This window comes from Oreochromis aureus, linkage group 23, assembly GCF_013358895.1.
Source record: "Oreochromis aureus strain Israel breed Guangdong linkage group 23, ZZ_aureus, whole genome shotgun sequence".
Taxonomy (NCBI): domain Eukaryota; kingdom Metazoa; phylum Chordata; class Actinopteri; order Cichliformes; family Cichlidae; genus Oreochromis; species Oreochromis aureus.
Window position 1 is genome coordinate 26,906,651 of NC_052963.1, and position 25,882 is coordinate 26,932,532.

General features: G+C 38.1%; 3 protein-coding genes across 3 annotated transcripts; all 3 read right to left on the reverse strand.

Moving 5' to 3' along the window:
- Positions 1-170: 170 nt before the first annotated feature.
- Positions 171-9,588, reverse strand: f10 (coagulation factor X). Its single transcript, XM_031745812.2, has 9 exons — positions 9,431-9,588; positions 6,687-6,847; positions 6,453-6,477; positions 6,161-6,274; positions 4,053-4,184; positions 3,618-3,901; positions 3,231-3,348; positions 2,529-2,716; positions 171-1,602 (listed from the first exon to the last, which is right to left on the reverse strand). The coding sequence occupies exons 1-9, from the start codon at positions 9,489-9,491 to the stop codon at positions 1,180-1,182; spliced, it is 1,506 nt and encodes a 501-aa protein (XP_031601672.1). The 5' UTR covers positions 9,492-9,588; the 3' UTR covers positions 171-1,179.
- Positions 9,589-12,160: 2,572 nt separating this feature from the next.
- LOC116325013 (coagulation factor VII-like) lies at positions 12,161-17,878 on the reverse strand. Its single transcript, XM_031745816.2, has 8 exons — positions 17,727-17,878; positions 17,062-17,222; positions 16,063-16,087; positions 15,531-15,644; positions 15,245-15,382; positions 14,794-14,909; positions 13,930-14,050; positions 12,161-12,965 (listed from the first exon to the last, which is right to left on the reverse strand). The coding sequence occupies exons 1-8, from the start codon at positions 17,785-17,787 to the stop codon at positions 12,355-12,357; spliced, it is 1,347 nt and encodes a 448-aa protein (XP_031601676.2). The 5' UTR covers positions 17,788-17,878; the 3' UTR covers positions 12,161-12,354.
- Positions 17,879-19,921: 2,043 nt separating this feature from the next.
- LOC120436064 (sentrin-specific protease 2-like) lies at positions 19,922-24,360 on the reverse strand. Its single transcript, XM_039606389.1, has 9 exons — positions 24,088-24,360; positions 22,596-22,714; positions 22,386-22,508; positions 21,654-21,719; positions 21,444-21,532; positions 20,676-20,781; positions 20,373-20,478; positions 20,166-20,227; positions 19,922-20,071 (listed from the first exon to the last, which is right to left on the reverse strand). Exons 1-9 carry the CDS (start codon positions 24,200-24,202, stop codon positions 19,979-19,981), a joined length of 879 nt encoding a protein of 292 aa, XP_039462323.1. The 5' UTR covers positions 24,203-24,360; the 3' UTR covers positions 19,922-19,978.
- Between the last annotated feature and the right edge of the window lie 1,522 nt (positions 24,361-25,882).

Consider the following 25,882-nt stretch of genomic DNA (forward strand, 5'->3'; position numbering starts at 1 on the left):
TGACTCACAACCAGTATAAACCTCAGAAATTGTATCATGTTTTTAACAGTCTGTTAAATAGAGTTCATTTATATCTGGCCTGAAATAAAGATGTCAGTCTGGTCCCAGGTTATTTTACTGGTGTGCATTTTTGTGTACATATAAACATCCAGTCCTTACAAAAGTATTTGTTTTTTGACATTTTATTCACATGATTCTATAAAGAGTTAAAAGACCACGCAGTTTCCCGTAAACGCTGTGTTCTTGAAGTGGACTCTGGCCTTTCCTTTAAAAACAAGCAAAACAAGCAGAAGGTCCGACCTCTGAAAAATCAACAGTCTCCATGTTTGTTTGCTTGAGGTAAACAAGGATAGATTTCATCACTGACATTTTTACATAACATTGAGTTTATCCAGATCAAGTAATAAGATGGTTCTTTAAAACCATTGTGCCACAAATTTTACATTTTCTTGAGCAAAAACACAATTTTGTAAAACAACTTTTTTCCAAACTGTCACTGGAGATTCTTTCACCTTTTGAATTACTATTATAAATACAAGCTATACTTATCATTAAATAACATCAGGCTTCAACGTGTTTTTATAGTTTGCTTTTATTTGCTTCATGTTCAGTTTAAAAGCTTGTTTCTATCAGTGACTCATGAAGCATACATGGAACAAAACATTGAATTACAGAGATTATGAAATGCATTCTGTTTAAAAAAAAAATGTAATTATACTAAAAAAATGTATTAAATCAAATTTCAGAGGATGTATCCTGTTTGAGATAGTATACATCTTTGATGGAAACTTACAGTTTCCATCAAACAAGACTTACAGAAGAATCAGTGAACAAACCAGAACACGAAATATCTAAAGTGGAGATTAAGACCAAAATCAGAGCCCAGAGGAAATGATGGACTTGAATTGTTCAGAAATATGATGTCAGATGATTGCCCTGGAAAAATAAACATTAATACAAAATTAATGTTACATAAAATAAAATTAAAAATATAAAGGACCAAGAGTAGTACCCTGAGGAACCCCCAAATAATTACTGACTCTAATTCTGTTCGTCACAGGTAGGATTTGCAGCTCTTTGCAGCACTAGGATAAATAGGTTTCTCTGACTGTTCATTAGCGATTACAAGAATGATGCAAAGTCTGGCTGATCTCTGCTCAGTGGATGTTGACAGATGTTTTACAGATAAAGCCTTGTTATTTGGCCATGGTGCCTCTTCATCCTGCAGCCGGTCTTGTTTTTTTGGATCAGCACCTTCATACCATCACGGATCCATTGAATGTACTTGGACACCTGGGTGTAAACACCATACTTGCCCTTGCGTGCACAGCCTTCACCCCAGCTCACGACGCCAGTGACAAAGTAGGTGTCACGGTAACGTGTGACATGAGGCCCGCCACTGTCACCTTGGCAGGCATCCTTGGCTATTGTGTCATAACCAGCACAAAACATCCGCTGCGAGATACGTAAAGGAGTGGATTCGATGCAGGTTCGACGGTCCACATAAGGTACAGATAGGCGCTGCAAGATGCTGGATGGCTCCCGACCCTCGCCAAGACGTCCAAAACCACTGACCATGCCATCCGGCTCCTGCATCAGGACCTGACAATAGAGGTAATTCATGCTCCTGTGTATAATTGTCATATAAACGTCACATAATCAAACAAAATTTGGTAAATTCCTTTTTGGTTGTTTTTTCTTTTCTTTATGTTTTTTTCTTTCTTTTTTCTTTCTTTTTTTAAATATGAACTAAAAATTAAGGCTGCATACACAAATGTTTTGCTCAACCAAACCTTTTTATAAGCTTCTCTGTTCAAGTATAAAATCTAGTTGTTTATCAATAGTCTGAAGTAATAGGAAAAAGTTTATTAAGCAAGATAAAACAGACCTTTTGCTTTTACTAATTGCACCGTCACCTCAAAATTAGATTTTCCATTACATTTTGCATTATTGACATCAGGGGATTCTCAGAATTTTAGTGAGAAACAAAACAAAACTCATGTGGCACCAGCAGCAGTATCTGCATCAACAGTTCCTCTTTGGCCTCATATGAGAAATCTATTATTAATCTAGGTGTGAAAACTGATCCTTCTCTAAAGCTCAATTCTCATGTGAACAGAGTGGTAAAATCCTGTTTTTCCAGTTCTAGCTGTGGTTAAAAATTAAGCCTCCTTTGTCCAAACGTAACTTTGCTTTTATAACATCTTGTCTTAATCACCCAGGACTCGTTGCTCACCTACAGCTGATGCAAAATGCTGCAGCTCGCTTTTTATCTGCTGCAAGCAACAGTATGTCAGTCCAATTTTAACTTCAGTTCACTGACTTCCAGTTCATTTACAAATCCAAGTCTCTTAATGATTGCACCCCCATTTTATCTATATCAGCTGCTGCATCCATCTGTCCCACCTTGTTGTCTATGTCTCTTTGCTCTCTTTTATGTTTGGTGTTACAACACTTTGGTCAGGCCTGTTATGTATAAGTAAAAGTGATATGTTATTGTATAGTATGGTATGATTTTAAAAATTCACCTTTTCAGCAAATTCTGCCTCAGGAATGCAGGCTGGCACAATGAACCTGCTGAACTTGATGGGTGTGGTTAATTTGATGAGTGCAATGTCATTGTGGTAGGTGTCTGCCTTGTACCCTCTGTGGGTGAGGATCGCGTCCACAATATGGTCAGCTTCAGTACCCTCATTTACCAACCTGTCAAATTCACCTGAGTGCAGAGAAAAAGCAAAGATGTTTAGCTGATGTTTTAATGAAAAATTATAGTAATTGAATTTTTTTATAGCATACAAAGCGCTTTGAAAACAGAACACTATTAATCATATCCCGATAAGGGATATGGCCTAAAACCTGTGCATAACCAACAAAAAAGTTCCAAACTGCACTATTTCTACCAACTTAAAAAATGCACATAATAACCTCAGCATTGGTAATGTTGTATATTAAAATTTTTTTAAATGATCATTATTTCTTTTTTACAGAAGTTGACAAAAGGGTATATCTGTACCATATCTCATACTTTGAAAAAAATACCCACATTAAAATCTGTTATAAAATTTATCATATTAAATATACAATTGAAAAATATGTCATATGGACCATAAAGTTAAGGTGAAAATCATAAATGAGATTTATTAATTCTTAATAGGCATAAAGACATTATTACCTTAATGTAATGAATTAGAATTATATACGCAGGTTTACAATTGGTTCATCAAACCTACCGAGCCTCACGTTGAAGTAACGCGACTGGTTCATGCAGTGGGCAGCAGTCAGGATGATGTATTGATTGAGTATTGTTCCTCCACAAAACCCAATATTATCTTCATTCACAAGGAGAGCCTATGAGGACAAAAATGAAAAAGCATTTGAAATGACGATATGAAACCTGTGCAGAGGTCTAAGACGTGAAAATGAAGTTTAATGCTATGAACTCTTAGGTGTCAACTGAGTATTGATAATGCCTTCTAGATGTTTACCCTGAGGGAATCATGTGATCGCATTGAATGTGATAGTATGGGTTAGGGTTACTTTTTACTGAAACAGAAACTGTATCTGGTGGGTAAGTTCTTAAATTATAATCCCAAAACGTTTTGTGAAAGTGTCTCTACCTGCCATGGGCATTGTCCTGGTGGACAGTCCTCCCCGTTGACAATACGAGTCATTGACGCCATTTCAGACTGAATCATCTTTTCCAAATTTGGATAATCTGCTACATTTTGGCTTTTGTTCTCAGTCACTGAGGACACTGGACCAGCATCCTGGACATGAGGCTGTGTTGTTAAGTTGATGTTGCCGTTAAACTTAGTTATGTTCCCGTCTGTTGTGTTTTTCCTCTCATACCAGAAAACAGTCCGAACGGCTTTGCTGATGATGGCACCACATTTGTACGTTTCTGAAAGAGTTTGTATGATAATGAGAGGTTGAGTTTTGGGACCAGAAGATTTCAACATTATGGTTTCCAAAGTCTGATCTGTGATCTAGGTGGTCTTTTACTGTTCTGCCATCTGAGTAAAAGACTATTCACATTCTTAAGCCTCTCTCACCGTTGGAGTGGCAAGATTTGTCATCTGATGCCAGGAAGTATCCATCAGCACAGGAGCAATGAATTCTTCCCTGCATCACATTGCAGAAATGTTCACAACCGCCATTTCTGTCCTCACAGAGCTGAGGAATAACTGCAAAGACACAGACACTGTTAAGATAGATGGCAGCACTGTTAAAAAAACAAAGTGGGTTTCTGAAAGAATTTTTACATCGTCACAGATGTGCATGGTTAACAAAGGAAAGGTTGAGATTATGCTTAACATCTGAACAATTGCCAAACTGCCAGTATCCTGATTATATTCATATCTATCCCTTCATACAGAATGTTCATTCTTGAATACTCACATTCAAATCTACCCAAAGTCTGTGATCCTAGATTGACCTTGAAATCGAGAGCTTGACTTTTATGATCTTCACCAAAATAGAGCAGTATGACATCCACATCACTGTTGACGCTGCCCAAATCTGTGTCAGTTTCTCACTCCCCTCACTTGTGAACAAGACCCCAAGATACTTGAAATCCTCCACTTAGGGCAGTAACTTATCCCTTAGCCAGAGTGGGTGCTCCTCCTTTTTTCAGCACCTCCTTCCATCAGCCAGAAAATAATGGGAGTTATTGTGGCAAATGTTTGACAGCAATATCGATAGCAAGTTTTGAAATTAGAGATTTGTGACATTTAGGATATTTGCAGTGCCCAGTCATTTTGTGTTTTAGTTAGTTTGCTTTTGTTTTGTTTTTGAGTTTTGAGACGAATAGGTGTCTCAATACCTACAATATACAGTCAAGCTCTTCTTTGAGCTGGAAGAAGATGTCGAGCCAGCCTCTGAGCCAGGTCTAAGTCTGGTCCGGATGGTCATTTGTATCTGTACTCTGTGTGGACCGTCATTTCTAAACTGAACCTGTGCAAAGGGCACAAATCCATCTGATAACAGAGGGGTATAAATATAAACTTAACTTATCTTTTTCTGACAGGTACAAGAGCATCTATTAGGATTATCAGATTATTTGCTAACTTTTATTATAGGTTATTCAGAGATTATAGCACATTTGCAACCCCACTTCACTCATCTCCACCTGGGACTCTGCAGCAACACAAGTTTGCTACCTTTAAAGAGAAATTCCCCACTAGCTGTGATAGGTGCACCGCTGTCTCAAATCTGAGAATAATATGCATCATTTTTCATTTTTCTCTTGCTGCCTTTCATCCGCAGAATGCAATTATTATGTTGGGAATCATGAACCACAGTGGTAGAGTAGAGACGCTGGTAGAGGGTGCTGAATGTCCTTTTGCAGTTTGGACAGACTATAGGAACCCTGCGTGCCCCCGGTCCATGAAACAGCTCAAGTTGTACCAGGGTCTTTGGTTCCTTTTTTTCGACAGATTTAGATTTACTATTGTTTACCATCCTACCTCAAGAAAGGTCAAGCTATCCCAGGAAAATTAGCCAGAGGAGGCTCAGCCAGCCATGTTTTTGTCCCCACTGCTATCTATTCTTAGGTAATATAACCTCCAGAAAGGTTAGAAAACTGCTTCTGAAATGAGCAGTTTTCCTTTTTTGTGGCAATAGTCTTTTTCAGATAAGCTACTGCAGCGGACTGTACGGGCAGCAGAAAGGATCATCGGCGCCCCCCTGCCCTCCATCCAGGACCTGTACTACCTCTCAAGAACCAGGAAACGGGCAGGGAAAATCATCACAGACCCCTCACACCCTGGACACAGACTTTTTGACCTGCTGCACTCTGGCAGACGGTACAGAAGCCTGCAGACCAGGACCACCCGACATAGGAACAGTTTCTTTCCCCTCGCCATCTCCCTCCTAAACAGTTAACCTGTCACACTGCTCCCACTGCCAGACTGCAACTGCACCTTATGTACATTCTGTACTTATGTACATATGTGTCTGCACATATACATGGCCAATAAACACGATTCTGATTCTGATTCTGAAGATACTGAAAATGGATGGGAGCTTTCAAACGTTAGCGAATCTTAACCAAATCTTAATCATTACTAACCTTACAGTATACCTACAAGATTGTATTATTGACCAGAATAAGTTAATATGTTTTTCTGAAAGTCAGTAAGTGGGATTTGAAGTTCTTCACCAATTTCACAGTTGAAGCCCCTGTACCCTTCTTGGCAGTAGCAAGCGTAGCTGCCAATTCCATCTTTGCATTGGCCGCCATTAACACAGGGTGATGATATACACGCATCTCCATCTGTGGGACATGCACAGCAGATTGAATCAAGTGTTTGACTGTAGTGGTCAAACTACAAGGTTACATTTTAGCAGCTGTCCTCTTTCAGTTGGTAATTGTACATATATCCTAATGTCCTTTCAGGGTATTATTTGAAAAGTTTCAGTGTTTCTAAGAGTTTTTAATAAAAAAAACTTACCAATATACTTGGCCCAAAATTCATCCTGAAAAAACACAAAAGAAAATTAAATTGCTCAAAACATCTAAAAGCCAGATTTTCCGTCACTAAATAATGGTTAAAAGGAAAATACCATAATTTAGACATATGATTCCTAATATTTACAGTAATCTTTTCTAATATTTCCTAAAATTTTGTAATGTTTGAGTGCTAATTTAAATCAGTGTTTTGGTGTGAGGTATGTTAGGTTAATACAGTTTTTTCTTTGTCTTCAAATATCTCTCGCGCCTCTTCCCAGTTACAGCGCTCCTCCACACATTCTCTTTCCATGTTGCCTTGTTTCAACTCCTCAAAAATGCTGTTAGCTCTTCTCCTTCGATTCAGCACTTGATTGGCCACTTGGCTGTCTAAGAAGACTGGTGAGAAAAAAAAAAGTAAAACGTTAAATTAAACATCAGTATTTAATTTAATGATATTGTTTTAGTCCATTTTGAAAAAGAATGAAGCAACACTGAAGTGCCAGAAACACTTTGTCTAATGTCCACTTGAGGCTGGCTCCCAAAGTGGATGAGTCCCCATAGACACCCATGTTAAAATGTCCATCTTTTCAGTTAAAATAACATATTTACAGTCTGATACAAATAACTGTTTTCTATAGCTAATTTTGCCCTTCATAACAGCTGTACACGTCCTTAAGTTTAACATAGCCATTTTAACATAAAAAGACACTGACAGTCTGTTGCAGGGCTAACACAGAGAGACAGACAACCATGCACACTCACATTCATGCCTATGGGAAGCCTGCCCCTGCTGGAATATTCTTAATGCAATTACCTAACAGATAATATGACTTGCTGTGTCTTAATGGTTCTTATACCATTTCCATTTGTCTATTTTCTACGGAATATCTATAGCTGAAGCTATATAGCTATCTATCTAAATAGCTAAAAATGGAAACTCTGGAGCACAAAGGCATTCATAGGCATTCATGTATTGTTTCCCAGTAGAACACACCCAGAACACCTCACCCTCAGCTGGCTCCTTCTGATATGGAGGATTACCATCTGTACTTTGAGTCCTGCCAAAAGACTGAATTTCTTACCCTATCGCTAAGGCTGAGCACAGCCACTCTTTGAAGAAAACTAATTTCTGCAACTGTGATCTGTTGGCCATTACTCAGTGCTAGTGGCCATAGATGAGGTTGGGAAGTAGGTTGCTGGTAAATTGCAAATGTTGTTTTATGCTCAGCTCTCTCTCTCACTGATGGACCAGTGTGGTGCAGGGTCAATGTCTCCTCCCCTCACATGTGACACTCCAACCTTTCATTGCAGAGGACTATGGCTTCAGACGTGGAAGTGCTGATTCTCATACCTGCTGCTTCACAATCAACTGAAAACCACCTGATGAAGCCAACAGAACCACATAGGCTGCAAAAAGCAGAGATGAGATTCTGAGACCACCAAAATGGAAGTTTCCCGCCACCTGACTACACCCACAAATTCTTTCCATTAAAACTATGAATACAATCATTGACAAAGGGTTTGCCTGGCAGAGTCCTACATGCGACGGGAACGACTTTAAGCAAGCATTTCGGACTAAGCTGCTGCAATGGTTATGCAGGGAACTGCTTTGTACCTTCTGTTGACTAACACACATTCACCAGCTGGGCTCATGTCCTCATTTTAGGTTTGACAGCGTTTTAGTAGATAAAGGTGAACTGCCTGGACATGAATTGAGCTGCAGTTTGGGGGAGGCCTCGAAAGGGACTGGCAGCAGCTCCTAGCAGATCCCATCTTTCAAACCATCTGTCTTCTCTGTCCAAAATGTGAACATTGCCGTCCTCAAATAAGTGACCTTTGTCTTTTAGATGCAGATGTACCGCCAAGTGAACGAAGCCATCCATGACCACTGTGAAAGACCATCTTTGAACAGAGGTGGTGGCTTATGACACCAACTGTCTGCCATCTATAATCCAGTTTTGAGATCCCTTCCCAGACGCCTTAACGCCCACTCACATCCTGGGCCATCTGACCTCAGGAAATCACATGATAGGATGGGGCTAGGTTTCCCAATTAGCTCACCTGAAACCTTGGCTGATTGTGACCTACACCCGTTTTCACACCTTGGCTCATGTGATTAGGTAGAGGATCATTAGGGGGTCCATTGTCCCTCTTGGGGGACACTCTGACAGAGCTTAAATCTGGGACTCTCCACCATGTGACCCTAGAACTGAAGAAGCGTCTCGGATGAGAGGTGAAACGTCTTCAAGCAACTTAAAGAAGTCCAGACGCTTTCCTTTCCAAGCTCCTTAGACCATAATACAAAAAAGTCAAAACTTTAAAACTGAACTTTACAATCCATTTATGTGATAGAAGCTATATTTATCTTTATATACGGCATGTCTTCAAAACCCTAAAGACCAGATAGACACACATCTTAAATGTGGTGTAAAGTAGGAGTAAAAATAGTACAAATATGGCAATTAACCATACTAGCATAACAACAAACTAGCATAACAACTAGCATAACAGCAGTTAAAATGCTCGTGTTACAGCAAAATGTCCAGAAACCAATAAGTGATGTCATAGTAGCTACGTGCAGTTTTTGTATAGGCATCTTCTTACCCTTCCTTTTTTGTTTTTGCTTTATTTAGTATTTTCACAAATAAATCTGAAGTTTTTATATTGTTATTTATACAATTATTGCTCAAAAGTCCATTTTCAATGATAAAGAAAATTATGATAATTTAGTAGAGCATTTCCCGTGTGGCATGCATGCTGCTGTCATGCTGACATCACACAATACACACCAAACACACGGGGTGGGGTCAAGTGTCACCTGCCATCTGTCAATCACCCTCAGCCACAACACCCCCTCTAAAAACACCCATGCCTTCAACATAGTGGTATTTCTTTCTCCCTCAGCTTAAACAACATATTCTTTCCCACTTCTATGATGTGTCATTGTTAAAAGCTAAACATACAGTTTGATAAACATACCATGAGCAGCAGCCAGATGGAAGAACAGGAGTCCCAGGGATAGACGTATACACCAGAACATGGTCTTAGATGTTTATGAGATCAGCCTGGAAAACCCTCTGTGTTGAGTGGAGTAATGGAGTCTGAATGCAGAGATAAGATAGCCGAGAGGAGGAGAGGTGGAGAGGGTAATGACCTCTATGGAGAGGGAGGGGGACAGAGTGTTTAAACCGACTGACTGGGCTAGTTGGGTTTTAACTGAGTCATCAAAACTTCAAGGGAGAACTGCAAGTCCCAGATAGCACTGCTGAAAGTAAAATCCTCCAATCATGGAGGTTGCCCCTCTGGCAACCACGCCAAAGAATGTTTAGTATGACTTCCAGGATGAAATTTATTATGAAACAGCCAATCAGATTTTAAAGAGTGCCTGTTATGCTTATGCCCAGTTTTGTATTTTTTTATGGGACTAGATAATACATAATGGATAATGCAAAGCTATCATTATCCTCACTACATGTGCGGTTTCTTCTAATTGGCCAACTACTGGAAGCAAAGGCAGGAAGGAGTCATTGTCGGTTGCATAGTCTGTAGTAAGTGGAGTTGCTGTGCCTCTAATAAATAAACATATAAGGAGCACCAAAGTTTCACATATGAGTACTTTATAATTTAGTACTTTGGTTTGTGGCTTAATCTCCAAACTGTATGTCATCGTATCCTTGGGCAAGATACTTAACCCCAATTGGCCTCAGATTGATTCATCCATCAGAGTATGAATGCCTGAATTTCAGTCCTTAGGTGTAGAAAAAAGCAACTGTGTGAATGACACTAGTAGTAACAAAGTGCTTTGAGTACTCAAATTGAGCAGAAAAAAAGTACCAGTCAAGTCAATCATGAGAATCATGAGAGCCAAATGGTTATCAAAAGTTGCTATTCTTCATTTGAACCTCTTACCACGAGGCCCCCACATGGTTGAAAAAGACTTTGCTGTGAACAGGGTCAGGCCAGGTCAAAAGTTTTAGTCTGTTGAACCTTAACCCTTGCTGTACTGACCTTCATGGATATATGAAATACAGAAAGGGTTAAGGTTTCATCAGAACAGCCGCTCGGATGGTGCTGTCTACCTCCAAAGGTCTTGCAAAATCCAGTATTAAAAAGTTGAAGCTTTTTTAACAACATAAAAGACTGGATCAGTGCATGTCATAGAGGACATAACAGGAGGTCTCATAAAGACCCAGCTTTAAGACTATATCCACATCTGTACATCAACACCAAAATGCTGTTTCTTTGGAGTAAGCCGAAAATTTGGAGTATTGTGTGGACTCCTGTCCCAATGGGTGAAGTGGTTGTTTATCTGTTGCAAAAATGAGGCAGCCAAGCTGCACGTGCTGCTTTTCATGAAACACAGAAAGGAGAGAAGACAACAGAACCAACAGAGTCTATACACAGATAGATGAAAACAAGAAAAGCTGGTGAACTGTGAGCTGTCATGCTACTCATTATACTCTGGAAGTAAAGTAGGACCTGTTGCAACTGTTGAGCACTGTTCCCCTACTATGTGTAGTTACATTTCTGGTAAGGTGCACATCAGAGCACAGTGTAAGCAACTACATGAGATGTAAAACTATGTTGTAGATTTAACCAAGGAATATAAAACAAGCATAAGGGAATTCATAGGGAAGCAAGTTGTCAGCCACAAGGTAGCCATACTGGTAAATCCTTCATTCAGTAAGTCATGAAACTAGAGACCAATACCATAAACTCAACTGGAAAGTGCACGCTGAGCTCAGAAATTAAGTGATCTGCAGGCTCATGTTCTTATGTTCTTACAGACTTCCATACTGTCAGAACCTGAGGGGTTGTTTACTGCTGGTCATTGGAAAGAATGCAGGTTTATTTTATCGTAATCATCAACAGTCTGGATAATTTAATTCCTTGCAGTCAGGAGGGAAGACTGAAAATTATGAAAAACAAAATTTTAATGAAAGGCACAAAATATTTTGTCTGTATTTGTATAACTCATCTGCCCAGTTCACTATGATTAAACTTTAATAAGTAATTGTCAGCAAGTAAGGTTGGTAGCTTCTTTCAAAAGAGTAGATAGTCTGGTTTTGAGTGTTTGAGAAGTTAAAGATATTTTCCAAAGGATGAGCTCAAAGCTACATTATTGGCTTCTCTGGATATCTTTAATATCTAGCTCACATGTGAAGCACATTTATAAATAAGGTTTGACTCTAATGAGAATTCAGAGGGAACAGTGTCTATGGTCAGAGCCTAGTAGGAAACCCATCAACAGATAAATCCAGTCACTGGCAGCAGTATGCAAGGAAATTAAGTTTTAGACATTAAATTATGAAAAACAAGACACTTATTGCACTTGTGTAAAAGTTTGTGCAGCTTCCTCACACACTCAGGTCTGAAGAATTTGTTTCACCTCACATTTAGATGGACAGCAGGGCAGAGATTTACAGTAAATGAGGGGATTTCTTTTAAAACTCTGACTCAGTGCGGAGGTTGTTGAATGGCAGCCAATCAGCTCAGCGCTCTTAGTGGGCCGAGTGTTGGACGTCCACAGTCCAAACTAACGTGTATTGACTCTGCAGCTTAGAAAAACAAATGTTCAGGTATTACTGGGATTAAAGGGCTTTTAAAACACAATACCATGATCATCTGGAATGCAGCTGGAGAAGGTGGACACATGATAACAGAAAGGCATATTAAGAGTTTAGATTAACCACAAAGATGAGCCTCACAGTTCTTGGACAGTAACATTTATTCTGCTTCTCTCCATTTTGTAAATGTTTTTCAGAAAACCAGATAGAAATACTTCACTTTTAACATTTCAGCCAAATAAACCAGACAAGACCAGGAAGATCAATTAAAGCATTTTAGTGATAAAGTTTCAAATTTTTCAGAAAAGAAATAAACTACAAAGAAAAATAAATCTCTTAATTTCTTTTCTGTTCCAACATTACAAGAGAATGCGACGGTGACGATGGTGGATTTTTCATGGTCTTCTCCACCCACTCCACAAAGTTGGCCACGTTCGTATACACCGCAAAATACCCAGCCCCACAACCACGTCCCCAGCCAACTACACCAGTCAGAAAGTGGGTGGAGCCAAACAGCGATACCAGTGGGCTGCCATCATCTCCACGGCAACTCTCCTGGCGTCCTTCCAGATATCCAGCGCACAGCATGTTTTCGGTGAGGTTGAACTTGGCTCTCAGGGAGCACATGGAGTTCTGGAGGATGGGGACAGACATCATGCGGAGGACAGGGGAAACCGGGGCGCCTAGAGTCTTAACGTTGCCCCCTGTTGTCCTCTTGCCCCAGCCAGACACAGTGTGGTAACGTAGTAGCAACAGCTCCCGCGTCGCAAAATCTTTAGTGGGCAGGCAGATAGGGATGACGTGTTGGCTCAAGTTGACAGCATGGCTCAACTGCAGCAAGGCAATGTCACTGTCACCCGTCGCTGAGACGTAACTATCATGGGCAATCGCCAAAGAAACAGGTATCTCCTGTTCTGTGCCTTCTTCCACATCCAAATTATATTCCCCTGGTGACACGGAGCAGAGTTAGAGAAAGCCAAGTTTTACAAAATAACAAAACAACAACAAAAAAATTCTTATACTTAAAAAAAATTATAAGGAAAAAAAAGATCAAAAAACAACTTTACAATAACTTTACACATTAAATTCTAAAAAAAAAAACATACCAAATAACTTCCACAAAACGAAATGATGGGAAACACATTGTAAAAAATAAACAAGTGCAAACCCCTTTAGAAAATCATTTATAGTGAAATTATGAACCAACGTACAAGATTTATTAGATCAAATCATTTTTTTAAATAATTGGCAAAAATATACAATATAAAACTCTAAAAACTGCAAACAACTAAAAAAATATATTTTTCAAGACAGTAACCAATATTTTTATCTCAATTCAACAAATTAATGAAAGTAAAAGCTAACTTTAAAAGAATAACATTTAGATGTTAAATTAACATATCAAAATACACCACATGAAAAAGATATATATAAATCTTATAAAGTTTGTATCTGTCTTGTGTGAAACTTGTGTGACAAGCATACAAGAGTGAAAACAGATATAAGATCCCCTGAAAAATTATATAAATGAAACTTGTATGTTTTGGATACTTCCTAAAACAATATATGAAAGTAATAAGAAAGTGGCCACTTTCATGAGTAAATCATATAAGCCTTATATGATTCACTATATGAAGCAAGCTAAAGCTGATGCAAGTCTTTGCATCAAGTTTTTCCTATTTCTTCTCCATATGGGACAAAATAGCTTTTTAAGTAAGTTTTGCAAAGTAGCACATTAACACCATTGCAATATCAATTTTCACTTTTAGAAATAATGTCACAGGCAATTAAAGGCAACAGTGACAAAGAACTTTAAAAATTAATTTGATAACTTAACACAAATTAATGATATTTACATTTCACATTTTATTAGAAACTGGTCTGATATGTTAGCGATGCAAATGAGTTTACCTGCTACCACAGTCAGGTTTTGGGGGTCATGGCCATGGATGCAATGTGCAGCAGTGATGACCCACTTTGGATGGATGAGAACACCTCCACAGTGGGCTTTTGCATTTAACTGAACCAGAACCTAATAAGAAAAAACAAGGTTAAATTAACTATAAGATAGAAACTATTTCCCAGCATAAAACTAAAACCTGAGACTAAAAAAATATTTATTTTCATATATAATTGTGTATTATTGTAATTTATTGTATTAATGTATTATTTAAATTATTTTATGGGTTTCTACCATACCCATTTGACTGTGGTTCCCAAATTTGGTTAGTCTCTACTGAACATGTAAAACTGTCCAGGTTTACAGCAGAAATAAACAGAGGAAATGTTTACAGCCTGTTACAAATAAATATTTTCTTCTCAAAAATTGTACAGGATGTTTTTAAAGATAAGTCGGCTACTTAAGTTGTATAAAGCTTAAATTTTGCATTAACATAGTCATCAAAAGTTCAAACTGTCCACTGTCAAGTTGACATTTCCACTTTAACACAAGATGTTTGAATTGTTGACAAATTTTGGCAATGTTTCTGCTACGTAGAAGACAATCCCTCTAGGACATGGGTGTCCTCGAGGGCCGGTGTCCCAACTGTAACACATCTGAACACAATTAGCAGGTCATTAGCAAGACTCTGTAGGCTTGAATGCATCAAGTCAACTCATGCAGCTCGTGAGTGAATGAGCATGGTGCAGTGAAAGTACTTTTAGAAGTACATTTTTCAGGACACCGGCCATCAAAAACAAAAGAAGCTGATCTGACCTGAGAAAACAGCCATGATGAATCGATCAGTTTGATCACTCATATAAAGCAGTGTTTACCTGCCAAGGACAGTTTCCTTTGGGACAGTGGTAAGTCCCCACCATCCTTGGAGTAATCACTGCAGTCTGGTTTTGTCCTATTTCTGGCCGAGCCACCCGACCACATGGATACTCCACTGTAACACAAATGCAACCGCACAACTACTTAATCCTGCCAAGATGTAAAGTAATTGATAATCAACTTAACGTCTTCCCCAAGAAATTCAGAAGTTTGTAAAACTCAAGCAATCAATCAGCCATTCCCATAATGAGACATCATGTGACTACCTTTAAATGAGACGATTAAATTGACAGTCGTTAAGTTTGGGGTCGAATAGTTTTGATCATATCAGTCAAATGTATCTATTATAAAAGGATTTGATGGCTGCTCAATAAAGGATTTCACATCGTGATCAGGGTAAAAATAATGAAGTTAAAGCTCTTAATGGAGGTAGTCCTTCAACATTTCTACCGTTGGGGACACACTGTCGTCCATCGTCTCCCAGCACGTATCCATCAGCACAGTAACATCGACGTCTAGATCCTGAACCATCACAGAACTGCTCACAGCGCCCGTTTAGGTAAAGGCACTTCAGAGTATCTTCAAAGACTGAGAAAATCAAAAATCATTTGTTTAAAGCTTTAAACTTTCTTTTATTTAGGGATAAATACCAGGGAAATAAAAGTATATGGGTTTAAATTCAGCAATTTTCTGTAAATCTTCATATAAAATTAATTTTAACCAAATAATTTCTTACCTGTCTGACAGTATCGTCCTTCAAACCCATCGAGACACTGACATTTTTGGCTATTTCCCAGATTAATGCATGTCGCATTATTATGACATGGGTTGATTAGGCAGGGGTCACGACCTTACAGAAGAGTTAGAATGATAATGTCAGATTTATGAAAGTGATTAAATGAAAGCAAGAAAACTTGATTTACTTTTGTGGGGGAAAAAAATTCACATTCTCCATTGGCTTGGAGATGTGCTTGGGATCATTGTCCTGTTTCATGACCCTGTGAGACAGGTACCTTCACACTCAACCCTTGAATACTTTGGATTTCAAAGGAGTTCACGATCGACTCAATGACTCCAATGTGTCCAAATCATCACCCGTCCATCCCAGGCTTGACATCTGACGTATTTGTGCTGATATGTTGTTTTTGATTTTCGCTAAATGCATTTTAGCCAGCCATCTCTACTTTGGTCTCGGCTGTCATATGTGCGTATGTAACACAAAAAAATATAAAACATTAAATAATAAAAATGACCAAAATCTTACTTACCATCATATGACAGCCAGAACAGCATCTAAAGAAACAAATATTAAATAACTTTCATATTTATTTATTTATTTTGATCGGTAAATTAGTGATAAACATTGTAGTGTTTTAAAGGAACAGTTTGAGTTTTTAGGTTTCTGTAGTGTCTGTGCTCATTTTGACTAAGTATCAGCAGGCGGATCATTTCCATTATGAAAAAGAGTGTTGGATAAAGTTGGAGCAAAAGATTTGTTCAATATGCAACACATGACAGAGGTCTAATTTAATCATCTTTAACCATCATTGACAGTTTGGTCAGTTTAACTGTAGAATTTTGTTGTCACTTCGAACTGAGGCAAAATTATAAAGCTGAATAATCTAGTTTCTAAATTTTTATGTTTTATAAATTCGAAATTATTTTGGCCTGTAGCCTGCTAGCAAAAGGCCAGAAAATGACAAGCTGATTAAAATTATGGCATAATGGTCGACTTGATAGTCATATCTTATTAGAATTTTTATTTTGGGTTATTACAACCACAAGGAACAGGACTGGGGGATAGAAAAGGGGAAAAAAAGAAAGACAAGGAAGTTACGGAGAAAGTTAACAGAAGAAGACGGAAAGAAAAATAGAAGAGAAGAAGAGGGATAGAGAGAGAAAGAACACTGAGAATCTGATTCAACACCAAAAAAAGAGACACAGCAGCAACCAACAGCACACAGTACTAATTGTACAAGATATCTTTAGAGGCAGCAACAACCTAAGATAATGTGTCTGTGGGTACCTGCATCTACACATGTGTGTGAGCGTGCTTGTGTTCATGAGGTTTCTCCGTGTACGTGTCTAATAGTGGGTGTTGGGAGACAAAGCTCCGCCCACGGGACCTGAAGCAAACATGGAGGAGAGCTGGGCCCCAAACACCCAGAGACCCCCCCAGAGCATGAGAGCCTAAGGAAGACTTTTTACTTCTATTACTGCTTCTAGTTTTACTTCTTTTAAACATTTAGAAATTCAGTGTGTCTGACCGTCAGATCTTCATCCTCAAACACCTCCCGAGCCTCTTCATAGCTGCAGATCTCCTCAATGCATTCCCTCTCCAGATTTCCCTGTTTTACCTCCTCAAATAAGCTGTTTGCTCGTCGCCAGCGCTGCAGGACTGAGTTGGCCTCATGCTTCTCCACAAACACTGGAAGGGCGGGTTGCAGAGATTGAGGGGTTTTTTTTGGTAATAAAATCATTTAAATGTACAAAAAGTGGAGTGTCATGTATGAACAATTACATCCTTGAATATGTGAGAATATAAGTTTTGTAGCATGAAATGTAAGAATTAATAATAAAGTATTCAATTTTTGAAAGAAATAATAATGATCTAAGAGGGATAATTTAACCAGTAAAAATTGAAAAAGCTTAACCTCAAATGAAAATAACTAAACCAGCAAAACAGTTGTGTTGTGTCAATCAATTAAAGAAACATTAAACACATCTGCTTTGCATTTTTCTAAAAACACAAAAAAATACACATAAAAATATATTACAGGCCAGACTGTGACATTTCTTCAACCATCCACAAAGTTCAAATTTTATCATAAGTCAAGGTTTTCATTTTAGGTGTCTCGATGGAATTAGAAGATGTGTAAAACTGCTCCCAATTGAGGTTATTTTTATCGTTATTTTCGCTAAAGTCACCAACCTGCAGCAGCAGCGATGCCCCACAGCAGAGTCCAGATGGTGCAACAGCCCTTCAGCAGCATGTTGACCAGATTCAGAGTAGTGATGTGTCGGTCGCGAACGAAATGGCTCTTAGAGCCGGATCTTTGACGTGAACGACGCGAGCCGGTGTTGTGCCAAAGTAGTTACCCCCGTCAAAAATTGTTTCCCCATCCACGAGAGCGCGCAAAGTAGGAGGAGCCACTTGCCCAGCTCCGTTCTGTACGCTACTTGTCACTGATCTGCAGTCGACGCAATAAAGAGTAAAAGCTGGAAAACGGCAGGCTCGATTAATTTAATATTAGTTTCGTGACATTGTAATGTGCCGTGTGGAAGACAATTTACATTAAACTGTACACTGAAATAACCTGCTGGGAATACTTTGTCTAGAAAAATACTTTGATACTATAATACTGTAAAACCAGACGCGATCATGGAAACACGTCGCTCTCCGGTGAATTTACACTCGGTTTACATTTTGTAGCGAAGCTATCACGAAGGAGTTTATTTGCGAAATCAATCACAGTATAACCAATAACTACAGTAACGTTGGAGAGGGTTTCTTCACAGCAAAAGTTATGGAGGGATACAGATTTTATCAGGCTGTGTGGCATCGGCTGCCAAAATGTGTGCCCCCTATCTTTAATCCATATTGGCTTTGCTATCACAAAGGGTATATTTGCAAAATAAGTCACAGTATAACCAATAAGTACAGTAACTTTGGAGGATTTCTCCTTCACAGCAAAAGTTATAGAGGGATACAAAATTTATCAGGCTGTGTGGCATCGGCTGCCAAAATGTGTGCCCCCTATCTTTAATCCATATTGGCTTTGCTATCACAAAGGGTATATTTGCAAAATAAGTCACAGTATAACCAATAAGTACAGTAACTTTGGAGACGATTTCTTCTTCACAGCAAAAGTTATGGAGGGTACAAAATTTATCAGGCTGTGTGGCCTCGGCTGCCAAAATGTGTGCCCCCTATCTTTAATCCATATTGGCTTTGCTATCACAAAGGGTATATTTGCAAAATAAGTCACAGTATAACCAATAAGTACAGTAACTTTGGAGAGGATTTCTCCTTCACAGCAAAAGTTATGGAGGGGTACAAAATTTATCAGGCTGTGTGGCCTCGGCTGCCAAAATGTGTGCCCCCTATCTTTAATCCATATTGGCTTTGCTATCACAAAGGGTATATTTGCAAAATAAGTCACAGTATAACCAATAAGTACAGTAACTTTGGAGACGATTTCTTCTTCACAGCAAAAGTTATGGAGGGATACAAAATTTATCAGGCTGTGTGGCCTCGGCTGCCAAAATGTGTGCCCCCTATCTGTAATCCATATTGGCTTTGCTATCACAAAGGGTATATTTGCAAAATAAGTCACAGTATAACCAATAAGTACAGTAACTTTGGAGACGATTTCTCCTTCACAGCAAAAGTTATGGAGGGATACAAAATTTATCAGGCTGTGTGGCCTCGGCTGCCAAAATGTGTGCCCCCTATCTGTAATCCATATTGGCTTTGCTATCACAAAGGGTATATTTGCAAAATAAGTCACAGTATAACCAATAAGTACAGTAACTTTGGAGAGGATTTCTCCTTCAAAGCAAAAGTTATGGAGGGATACAAAATTTATCAGGCTGTGTGGCATCGGCTGCCAAAATGTGTGCCCCCCCTATCTTTAATCCATATTGGCTTTGCTATCACAAAGGGTATATTTGCAAAATAAGTCACAGTATAACCAATAAGTACAGTAACTTTGGAGACGATTTCTCCTTCAAAGCAAAAGTTATGGAGGGATACAAAATTTATCAGGCTGTGTGGCATCGGCTGCCAAATGTGTGCCCCCCTATCTTTAATCCATATTGGCTTTGCTATCACAAAGGGTATATTTGCAAAATAAGTCACAGTATAACCAATAAGTACAGTAACTTTGGAGACGATTTCTTCTTCACAGCAAAAGTTATGGAGGGATACAAAATTTATCAGGCTGTGTGGCCTCGGCTGCCAAAATGTGTGCCCCCCCCCCATCAATAATGCACATTGGCGTTGCTATCACGAAAGAGTTTATTTACAAAATAAATCACAGTATAACTAATAACTACAGTAACTTTGGAGACCATTTTCTTTTTAGACTTCTTAATTTAACATCTACATATATATATATATCGATATGTGTGTTCTCAACAATGTGTGCCATAAGAACACTAGCTGTGCACCTTTAGTGTCAACTATGTACAAGCGAAACAAATAAACACGTCTTCTGGTGGTGGGCTTTTCACGCAGAGCTGGTGGAACCACCGCAAACACATCTCACACTGAATCTGTAAAAAAAATAAATAATTATAAATCCCAATGTTAAAATTTCATTTATGGGAATTGATCATAACATTTAGCAGTCTTTCATGATGACATTACCCATTTGTTGTCAGTTTCATGCTCTTCTTCGCCGCAGAAAAGACAGATGTTTGTCAAGTCATCTGTTTTAAAAGTGAAAAAATAGCACAGAGTATACTACCTACTGCACTTATTACTTCATTCAAACAACTATATGGTTTGTTTCTACAGCTATCATGATGAAAATATTCATGATGTCAGAACACTGAATTGTGGAAAATGAGTTACCTGTCTCTAGGAGGAGAGTGGTGGCAATTTGCAGCCTGTGTGTGTTTATGGCCTTTTTTGTAGACGGAAAGTCTATTGACTCTTTTTGCAAGATCTTTTCAGCAAACTGAAAAAGAGATTCTAAGATGACTAAATAGGCTAATATCGTAAATGTTATTTTATAGAAATTTGTTTGCTGTGAATCAATTTCTTTCTTTTTTTGTGTAATTATCTTATATTCCTTTTCCTGTCATTAACATTTATTACAACACAACATTTCCAATATTGTTGTATATATGTATGTATTACGGTTAAGACTCGTACTTTCAATGCAAAGACTCCACATGAGGTAGCGTCCAATTGTTTTGGGTGTTTGACTGTGTCACAAGTCCACCTTGAGACGTTGCATCCTTTTTTTCGCATGAATGCCCTGAAAGACAAGTACAATAAAACAAATAACATGTTTTAAAATTTTGGTGACACAAAAGATGAACAGTATGGAGAGCTTAAGTGTCTGTTGAACATCAAGTTAAGAACACTGACCACACTGTTTTGTTAAAATCATTACTTTTTAAAAGTCTACAACGCATTTTCGTGGACAATTACTTGTGCTTTTATTTTCCTGTTTCCTCCCATGATATAGAAATCAATCACTTACACAGTACACTTTGAAGAGATGTGGAGGAGAAGCAAAGATGAAATTCACACATGTATAACCTATGTGGAATTATTTTAGACATTTGTCTGATGTTTTAGTGCTAAACCTCCGCAACACTTTATGCAACTACTAAACATTAATATCCCCGTGCTATATTTTCTAATGTAAAAACATCATCTCATACAGACATCAGGTCCTCAAATAAACATTGAAACATGGGGAGACTTCTCTTTAAAGGCAAAATTAACCCATAACACCACAATATCAGAAGACGAACACAAAAATTTAAACCTGTTGCTGCTAGTTTTTAATTCTGAGTACCATTTATTTTTTGATTGACATCATACTTGTAATTGTCATAATAAACACAAAAATAACAAAAGCAACAAAGAGTTTAATAAAGGGTCGAAATAAATTTGAGCAGTTATCCTTACCTTGTTGATTCCAAACAATTTTGGATACCTTGTTTAGTTTCTCCGAGTGGATCAAGATACAGCGACTTCTTTTCTTGTGGGTAAATGACCTACAGTAAAATTATGTGGAGAATTACATGTAATAATTCAAGACTTAAGATTATCTGCATGCCATGCATTTTCTTATAAAACTGATTTGATGAATATTGTAAATGCAATTATTTTGTTTACCACTAATGTCCAGTGATGATGTTCATTTACAATTCCCAGAATCACTTCATGCTCCATGGGTTTGATCTTAAATTGAAACAAAAGAATAAAAATATTAACTTCAGACATAAAAAAGAAATGCAATAACATGTTGTTTAGAGTCCTTTTTTATTAAAGCAATTTATGATATATTATATATCATCCACTTATAAAGTACTCTGTGACAGCCATGATTCATCCCTCATTTCTTTAAACTGTGCAAGAAGCTGGACTATCTTATATTTTTTATAAGTGGTTTTGCACATTACTTCCTCCAAGACTAATAAAGCTCTTTCTAAGGATTTTCTTTGGACATGGAGTTCATTTTCACTCATTTTCAATGCGATCATTGTGCCATCTGCAAAATAATGTGTAATGCTTTATTAAGCCTCTTTAACAGTGACGTATGAATCACTTGAGAATAAAAAGGTACCTATTAAAGAGATGAAGCAGTGTTGATGATTTCAAAAGAGATATTAGCCCAAATGTTTGCAAATCTCAAATCAAGCATTGATTGGAGTGTGTACAAAAAGGAGGAAACCAGACAAGCAGAGAACAAAAGAGAACTGGCAAGTCTAATAAACTATCCACATCTACTAACCCCAGTCTCAATTCGTTCTTTCTCCATAAGCTGTTATCCAATCTAAATCTGGATGTGGATATGATCTGAGGTACTTAAACAATACACACAAGATTCTTTCTAGAGATACCTACCTTGAGTCTTGGAGCTTTTCTCTTCCAAATGGCAGTCATTGAAAATGAATCAATGAATGCTGCTTTGGCTGAATTATGGCGATTGCATTGTCTCACCATGATCGCAAGATATGCATTAATAGACTGCGAATACAAAATGTAAACATTTTTAACTGTTGTCAAGCAATAAAACACTGATAGTTGCATTGTTGTCAGTAAAGATCACTGTACCTCACTTTCCAACTCCATGTCCGGACCAATTTGTTGGATATCCCAGTAGAATAATTTGTAAGCACCAATTTTGGAGAGTAGAACGTGAGGACTCTTTCCAGCCCAGGCATCCATTATATCTACAAAAAGTAATGAGAAAAAGAGACAAGTCATCAGGACTAAATGTAAATCAAAATTTAAAATGCATAATTTCTTATGTAGTTTTCTGACAAAAGGCGTGTTTCAGGGTAAATACTTTTAAGACGCTGATAAAATGGGCACATGGTTTAACATTGTATTTTGTAGAAAAAAAAAGAGCACTTAAATTTGCTTTTATTTGGGGGTAAAGTTACACTTACAATGTCCTCTAAAGAAATTTAAATAAATTCATATTAATAAAAGAAAAGGAATTTAAATACATAGCAATAGAAATGCTCTTGCCCCCTATCAAATTTTTTTTCCAGCAGAAACACCTATTACAACAATTTTTTAAAATTATGTTTAGTTGAAGCTACATGAATATGTTTTAAAATACTCAGGCTCAAGGCTTGCACCTGTGGCCTTTACTATTACATAACCATTTCTGGAAAAATGTTATTTTTCTCCTCCAAAACTAGTTTTATTGTCTTTAAAATAGAGTGTCAATTTCTGGGCTGTTAAAAGCAGCTTCTTAAAGAGTATTTGATCTTTCGAACTATTGCTGGCAGGCAGTCATCATCACAACATTAATATACTGCTTGTAGTGGGCATTCTATGTCACTAACAGCATATATGACAGCAATTTCAGAAAAGAAGAAAATGAAGAACATACACTACTAGTCAAAATTAGGGACACACCTTCCCATTCAGTGTTTTTCTGTGTGTTCATGCTTTTCATGCAGTGACAATCATCTTATGTGACTACCCCATGAAGCTCACTGACAGAAGGCCTAGAGTGTGCAAAGCAGTGATCAAAGCAAAGGGTGGCTAATTTGAAGAATCTAAGATATAAAAATATTTTTGGTTCTTTCATATTTTTGGTTTACTACATCATTTGTGTTAGGGTTAGTGCTCCATATGTGTCCATTCATAGTTTTGATGCCTCGAGTTCTAATCAACAATGAATCTACAAAATAGACAAGGAAATTAAGAAGCAACATTAAAATGAAGGTGTGTCCAAACTTTTCACTCTTAGTGTACATCAGATGTACAATATCAATCATGAACATTCTGGGTTACACAACAACAAAAGAAAGATTCACAGTTTTGAAGGACTCACTTTTTCATTTGTGTAATTTTACACATGTGGCTTACATCCTTTTACAAGTTTTCTATAATGTTTTGCCCCATGAAGGTTTTTTTTTTTAAAGCATTAACATATTGTTAAATTTAAATATTCTGTTAGGAAATATACCTAAAAAAATCTTTTTAAAGGTGTAAAATTTGCTATGCCATGATCTACAGAGTACTGAAACAAACACTGTCATAGGAACAAAAGTCCTTTTTAAAAATAAAAAATATTATATTTATTTACATTTCTCTGCAACAGGTTCAGTGTATCTCTGAGAGGGTGATGCTGGAGGTGGTGCAGGGCTAGCTTGTGTGGCTGTTGCTGGGGCTGGTGTCACAAGTGGAACTGTTGCTTCCATGGTTTGTGCTGTAGATTGCTGGGCTGTAATCTGTGGAGCTGAGGCTTGTGTGGTTGTAGCATTTGGAGCTGTGGTCTGTGAGGATGGGTCTGCTGCCGTTGTGGTTTGTGAGGCCTGGTCTGCTGTTGTGGTTTGTGAGGCTGGGTCTGCTGTTGTGGTTTGTGTGAGGCCTGGTCTGCTGTTATGGTCTTTGAGGCTGGGTCTGCTGCTGTTTGGGATTCGGTTTGTACAGCTGTAGCATATTCTGGTGCTGTAGCACTTGTGGCTGGTTCGTTCTCTTTCTGTGCTGTTGCTCCTGACTCTGGATCTGATACCGTTATTGCTATACCTTGTGGAACTGGAGATGGATGTTGTGTTTGAACCGATAGTGATGTAAGTGATGCCATTGGTGCTGTAGGCTGTGTAGCTCTAGGAGGAGGTGGTGGTGGTGCTACCGCCACTGGTGCTGCTGTAGCCTGTGAAGCTAGAGCAGATGCTGGTGCTGCTGCAGCTTGTGGTGCTGCTGGACCTGGTTGTGCTGTTGGTAATGTGGCTGCTGTTTTCTTTGAACCCCGGTGTGGCACTCTTGGCATGCTGTCTTTGCTTAACTTTAGTTGGTCAATATTTACTTTTGGAATGATTGTCCCATTGGAATCCTGAAGATCTGCACTTTTACCTTGGATTGCTGTAATAATGTAAGGGCCTAAAAGTTTGCTTCAAGTTTTCCCCTTTCCTCTGCTGACTTCTTATGTTAGCTCTTAAAACTTTGTCACCAACTTTGAAGACGACATCTCTCGTCATCATTTTTATTTTGCCCTTTGTTTTTCCTGAGCTTTGACCACATTGTCCTTCACCAGTTCCAACAGCTTTTGATGCTTTTGAATGTCTTCCGACAGCTCCTCCTGCCCCACAATGTCTTCCACACTCTCATCAACCTTTGAATCAAAAGACATGTCTATCATTACTATAATTTGTGTAAGATACACAGATAATACATAAAAGAACTGAGAAATACAGTGAAAATTTACATTAAGTGTCTTTGGTAAGGTTTTAAGACACAATGTATTTCTGGCAAAGCTTCAGTGTATCTTGGGATTGATTGGACATGAAGAAAACTGTTATTGAGGGTTTGAACAATCCATAAAAATATTCAGTGGTGTAGTGCTTTTATGGCGGTGACATAGCATCCATTGAAACTGATCTGCCTGTGCCTCAAAAACTAAAAAAAGTTTCGTTGTGTGGGATTTCCGTGTAGTTTGTCACAGACAGAAAGACATACCATGAACTCTTCTGGGATTTCGGAAGGATAGCGAGCCTCTCTGCCAAACATTAGGTAATAAGGTGAGTATTTGGTGGTCACTTGTTTTTTAGTTCTGAGTCCAAACATTACAGCATCCAGATACTCATCCCACATTTCTGGTTGGTCGCCAACGACTTTACACAGGGCTCTGACAATGAAAGCACATAGAAGACATTCATATGAAAGATCATTTACATTTTTTAATAGTTTAATGTCATGCATTCATGTTTTGGTTGAAGGGAACCCCCATAAATGTATAACATGTACTCCAAGAATTTACCTCTGGATGGTGCCATTCATTTTCTCCACCAGCCCATTTGTTTGTGGGTGATAGGGGGAGCAGAGGCTTCTTTTAATTTTTAACAATCCGCAAACCCTTTTGTTGAGCTGCAAAAGAAAGT

What these genes read in the sequence shown, in the direction of transcription:
- LOC116325013 (XM_031745816.2), bottom strand. Translation starts at nt 17,787, where the DNA reads ATGCTGCTGAAGGGCTGTTGCACCATCTGGACTCTGCTGTGGGGCATC. An exon ending in ACGACAGTGTGTCCCCAACG is followed by an intron (nt 14,910 to 15,244) that starts GTAGAAATGTTG and finishes TTTGTGTTACAG; the next exon opens with TGGAGTATCCATGTGGTCGG. An exon ending in AAACCTGACTGTGGTAGCAG is followed by an intron (nt 12,966 to 13,929) that starts GTAAACTCATTT and finishes CCGTGTCACCAG; the next exon opens with GGGAATATAATTTGGATGTG.
- f10 (XM_031745812.2), bottom strand. Translation starts at nt 9,491, where the DNA reads ATGTTCTGGTGTATACGTCTATCCCTGGGACTCCTGTTCTTCCATCTG. An exon ending in CCATCTGGCTGCTGCTCATG is followed by an intron (nt 6,848 to 9,430) that starts GTATGTTTATCA and finishes TTTTCTCACCAG; the next exon opens with TCTTCTTAGACAGCCAAGTG. An exon ending in ATTTTGGGCCAAGTATATTG is followed by an intron (nt 6,275 to 6,452) that starts GTAAGTTTTTTT and finishes CATGTCCCACAG; the next exon opens with ATGGAGATGCGTGTATATCA.
- LOC120436064 (XM_039606389.1), bottom strand. Translation starts at nt 24,202, where the DNA reads ATGGAAGCAACAGTTCCACTTGTGACACCAGCCCCAGCAACAGCCACA. An exon ending in ACATGGAGTTGGAAAGTGAG is followed by an intron (nt 22,509 to 22,595) that starts GTACAGTGATCT and finishes TTGTATTCGCAG; the next exon opens with TCTATTAATGCATATCTTGC. An exon ending in GAAAAGCTCCAAGACTCAAG is followed by an intron (nt 21,720 to 22,385) that starts GTAGGTATCTCT and finishes TTTCAATTTAAG; the next exon opens with ATCAAACCCATGGAGCATGA.